Source organism: Nicotiana tabacum, chromosome 22, assembly GCF_000715075.1.
Source record: "Nicotiana tabacum cultivar K326 chromosome 22, ASM71507v2, whole genome shotgun sequence".
Classification (NCBI taxonomy): Eukaryota; Viridiplantae; Streptophyta; class Magnoliopsida; order Solanales; family Solanaceae; genus Nicotiana; species Nicotiana tabacum.
Genome location: NC_134101.1, coordinates 37,563,881 through 37,568,943, shown reverse-complemented (window position 1 = coordinate 37,568,943; position 5,063 = coordinate 37,563,881). Strand labels below are relative to the sequence as shown.

General features: G+C 35.9%; 1 protein-coding gene across 1 annotated transcript; it reads right to left on the bottom strand.

Moving 5' to 3' along the window:
- LOC107787912 (profilin-3-like) lies at positions 1 to 2,863 on the bottom strand. Its single transcript, XM_016609523.2, has 3 exons — positions 2,503 to 2,863; positions 1,481 to 1,618; positions 1 to 353 (listed from the first exon to the last, which is right to left on the bottom strand). Exons 1-3 carry the CDS (start codon positions 2,629 to 2,631, stop codon positions 219 to 221), a joined length of 402 nt encoding a protein of 133 aa, XP_016465009.1. The 5' UTR covers positions 2,632 to 2,863; the 3' UTR covers positions 1 to 218.
- Positions 2,864 to 5,063: the final 2,200 nt, after the last annotated feature.

Here is a 5,063-nt window from a genome sequence, read left to right as displayed (position 1 = left end):
TCCAATTAAAACATCCGATTTATTGTAAACAACTGATCAATACACAACTGTTTCAGTAAAATATATCCATCAATTTATAGCAAAGAGGAAATAGCAACCGTTAGATGGTCGCGTTAGGCTAAGTTATTTTTGGCAAAAAACTCCAGTGACACTTTGGCCCCCAATAAAATGGAGATGCAATCACCAAATACAAAATTTTAATTATGAGATATCAAATTTCAATAACCCTGGTCAACTAGATAGTCTCCAATTTTCTCAACTACCATGTTACACTGTCCTGGAGTCACTGGCTCTTCGTAGATACCAAAAATCAGAGCTTGGTTAGTTTTCTTGATTGTTATCCCACCAGATCCCTACACAAAAAAGACTTTACAGTTAGCCCAAAGAAAACAAATTGACAATGTTGTAAATAGTACTACTACTCAAATTAAACAGATCCAAAAGAGTGTGATGGGATATGTCATGGGAGTCCAAGATAAACAGATCATGACCAATAAATCTTGAAAGCATTATAGATGCAACAATAATAAGAAAGCATATCAGCATTTCCATTAAGTATAAGAGAAAAACTAAGAAAGACACAAAAAGGTAAAGCAAAACATGGTGGACTTCATATGTGTCGATGTTTTCAACAAGCACAGACAATTGTAGCTTAAGGAGATCACAAACTATTACTCCCTCCTTTCAAAATATTGGTTTAGTTTGACTTGACACAAAAAAATATCTTAAATCTGTCATAAAATTTGTATGGTTATAAAACATTTGAAATTTGGTGTCTTAAATCTGCCATAACATTTGTGTGACTATAAATGTTTCCTATTAAGACAATATTGAAAGATGTCAATCTTTTTAAAATAGACTAATAAAGAAATACTAGTGTCAACCTTTTTGAAACGGGGGAGTATATTTTTTCAAAAAAACGACACTCTCTCTTAATTTCCACAATAATATTTGCTTGTTAACAATTTAATGGCTGGTCCCTTAGGTAGGTTCATATGATCTTTGTGTAGCTAATTAGTATTGTAAGGTCATCCAGAAAAATAGCTAATGTTAGAATGATAAAAAGCTTAACACATCTCATCGTTGTTACAGTTTTCATAACTAAGGAATAGAGAGCAGGAAAGTTCATTTTATATGCTCAGTTGCTTGATGTAAATTTTCAAGCCAATGTCACCGAATAAATGTACATGATTTAAACCTAATACAATGCAGCAGTAAAATTATGCTAGTAGTTTGCAATATATAACAGGATTTACAAATTATAACCCCTGAGAAAGATCACTAAAAGACAGAATGTTGGTACGAATTAAATGCAAGGATTAATACACAACTCTTCTGAAATGTGGCATTTCTAGAGGGTAAGAAATTTGATAATCTCTAAAAGGTCAGGAATTCCACAGCAAAAGATTTAGCAGATTCGAAATTATTTTGATGACAAGAGAAAAGAATGAGTTACAATGAAAGAGAAGAAAACAAAAACCTTTTTGCCACGGATGACAGCGCCAGGTTCTCCTTGGATTACCATGTACTTTGTTCCACAAAGGAATAGCCCAGTGGGAGCAAGAAATCCAGGTTCATCAAAATCTTTCATGATATTCGTAATTTCCTCTGGTTTAAACTGAAAACACAAAAGGCAACACGTAATACTCGTCAACAAGTTCTATGGTTTGAACCACAAGGCGAATCCAGAATTTTAAGAGGATGGGTGCACTATTGTGAAGAGGCGGATCTAGAATTTATATTTGACTGAGTTTAACTTTAGTCTCTTACCATGAACCCACTACACTTTTAAAATTATAGGTTCAAAATTATAGTCAGCTTATAAAGCCAAGTTGCCACTTCACACACACACACACACATATATATATATATATATATATATATATATATATATATATATATATATATATGCGTGAAAGATGAAATAAAAACTCCGAAGTGGGATTTGAACCGCCAATTTCACTCATAGAGGTTCACGCACATATATTGAAGTAATTGTAAATAAATATAATATTACTATACATGATTTAGGGAGATAGTATTTGATTCACGTGAACCCATGTCCTAAGTCTAGATACACCCTTGGTTTGAACAGTTTCACGTCATACATTATGCGTTGCACTTGAGTAATTTAGATTGAAATTAAACATTGCATGATTAACATAATACACTAGATTGCTTCTTAGGACGCTATATGGAAACTCACACGATAATATCATACGTAACAAAGAAATTTTTCTTTCAGATACTACATTAATTTTCGTGAATGTCTATTGATACCAAAAAATCATAGATCAAAACTCATGAAATTTTAGACAAATAACAAATTATGTACCAGCAAAACAGATCTAATTGAACGAATGAAGGAAAAGCACAAAAAGTATACATTCCGATAAATTATTTGCTTTCAGACATCTGGGGACAATAAAGATAAAATAAGAACGATACAGAGAGAAATGTGAAACGAACAGATTCATAAGACTAGTTTTTTTCAGAAAGAACCTCAGGGAAAGCGGGGCTTTGAGCCCAAACGCTACCATCATATCCGAGAATAGCCGCCGCGGCAAGGTGCTGGCCTTGGCCGTCAAAGTCGGCCATCAAGTGATCGTCCACGTAGGTTTGCCACGACATATTTTCAAGAATGTTGTTGTGTTTTTCCTAGTCCCTTTGTTCTTGATCTTCAGAACAATATTTAATTCAGGCTTTGGTTGTTTCAAAGTTCAATGGTGCAATCGGGGAAACGAAGAGTCTAAATAGGACTGACTTGTTTGGAAAGTTGGGAACGACAAGGTGTTGGTTTGAGGAAGAGAGAATGATGCGGGGAGTAACAAACACACAGGCGGATCTAAAATTTTTAGATGAAATGAATACACATATAAAAAGAATTATATACTTATTTAGGGTTTAAATTTGAGGTAGTAGATATATCGTATATTCGCTGATTAATATTTTCGATCATACGAAGTATAACATAAATGGACCTCCTTTTCCACTGCCATGGAAAATGTTTTCCTAGAAAGTGTTTAATTTCATGGAAAATGGGTGGTTTTATCACTTATTTTTTCTTGTTTGGTTGGTGAGTGAAAAACTTTTTTCGAAAAATATTTTGTATTGTTTGGTTAGTGAGTAGAAAATATTTTTTTATGCTACAAGGCTATACGTCACACTCTATGTGGTGTCGATTCTAATGAAAGTGGACAGGGACTAAGGGGGATGCCCATCTTGAGATGCTCCGCTTCGACTTCAAGATTGCCAAGGTGTGGAAAAACTTCGTGCAGGCTAGACTGATGTCGGTTGAGCATAACAACGAATGCACTCGAACCCGAGTGTGTTTGATATTTTTTTTGATGAGTGGGTGACCCATCAATGCGGGTGAGATCATGCTAGGGGAGATGTCCTGCACCCGCTTTGGGCGACAAATAAAAAGATTCTTCTTTGGCAAGCTCTTGACGCAATACATGCTCTCCCGAGAGGTCCCTGAGTACCCCGGCTATGATGAGGTGGTGGAGGCACCAAAGGGATTGCTGGACATTACGTCCTTGTTGGAGTCTACATCCAAGCTAAGCCAGGCTGCGAGGAATGAGAGGGGTGAAAACTTCAACAGGTATCTCTATAGCTCCCTGAATGTGATAATGGGCAGGCTAGGTGTGACAGATGAGGAGCGTATGCATCTATGCAATGATCTCTCGAGTTCTTCAAAGGAGATGTTGGGGATTATGCCTGACAGTCCCATCCACCCATCAAAGGATGAGAACACCGTCACAAGCTCAAATGATGAGGATGATATTAGTGATGATGCCACAAGACCCCTGGCTTTGGTGCCCTTGGGAGCGGATGATGATGATGAGCATGGAGTTGCGGCTGATGGGCATTCTAAGGAGGAGGAATCCGACTAGCAGTGAACTATTCTTTCCACCTTACTATATTTTGAATTTTTATATGCATCGAAAACTATGCATTATCTAAGTGTGGGTGAGCGAACTACTCCCTCGCTTGTAAATGTATAGAACTTTATTTTTTTAATTTTTTTTAGCTTGGTTTAGAACTCACATAGTCTAATTAGTTAGTAGTAGTTGTGAAAGAAAGAAAGAAAAAATCAGAAAAAGCTCGGACTTTTCCCGACGATGATTTTTTTGGACAGTTTTCTTGAGGGATTAAAGTTCGATTAAAAATATCAAAGAGATTTTCTTTTATATTTGTTAGGATAGTTAGGTAGTATCCCTTGGTTTTTCTTTGGACGCCGGTTCTTTTCCAAGAGTATACCTTGAACCTGGTATTTTTTTAGGAGTAGGATAGGAAGAAAACTGAGTTGCTCTGAGATACCTGTTGACATATTTGGTATTAGCACCTTAGGCTATGGCATGCGCTCTGTCTTCCTGTTATATTTGATTTGAATTGTAATGCCTAAGTAAAATAAATAGCCAACTCTATGATACCTTTTTTCTCAATTGCTTGACTTGTATGTCACCTAGTGCATTATTGCTTAAACGTTTTCAACAATATGTATTTGCTTGACTTCAGAGTTGAACAAAACCGTCTTGATTGAGTCATGTGCAATGTGTGTGTAAGGGTTTGTGTTATTCTGTTCTATCCGGTGTAGTCTAGAACTTGCCCCGTATGGTAATCGAAGCGAAATCATTAAGTTGTGCTAGTCTAGAAGATGACGTAAGTATTTTTTTCTTGATCATAGATGTGCTTGTCACTTACAAATAAAAAACTTTCGTTGCTAGCCCCTTTGAGCCTATAGACCTTTTCCTTGGCATCCATATTACAAGTTGTATCCCGATTTTGTTCGTAACTTGAGCTTGTTGAACGTTTACCTCCGAAGACACTTAGTCACTAAAAGAAGTAGGGGGAAAGATTTGGAAAGTAGCTTTTGAGTGAAATCATGAAAGGTCCCATAAGGTGCACTATAGTTGTAAAAAATACCACTAGGCGATGACCTTTAATATATGGAATGTGTGTAGAAAAAAGAGAGAAAAGAAAATTATAAGACCAAAAAAAAAATAGACAAATAATGTTGATAGTCAACAAGAAAGAAAAAAAATACCTTCTAATCTTAC

Bases quoted from the DNA above. Each gene is read 5' to 3' on its own strand.
- LOC107787912 (XM_016609523.2), bottom strand. From the start codon at position 2,631: ATGTCGTGGCAAACCTACGTGGACGATCACTTGATGGCCGACTTTGAC. The intron at 1,619-2,502 runs GTTCTTTCTGAA...TTGTGTTTTCAG, and splicing joins AAAGCCCCGCTTTCCCTGAG to TTTAAACCAGAGGAAATTAC. The intron at 354-1,480 runs GTTTTTGTTTTC...TTTTTTGTGTAG, and splicing joins CTGTCATCCGTGGCAAAAAG to GGATCTGGTGGGATAACAAT.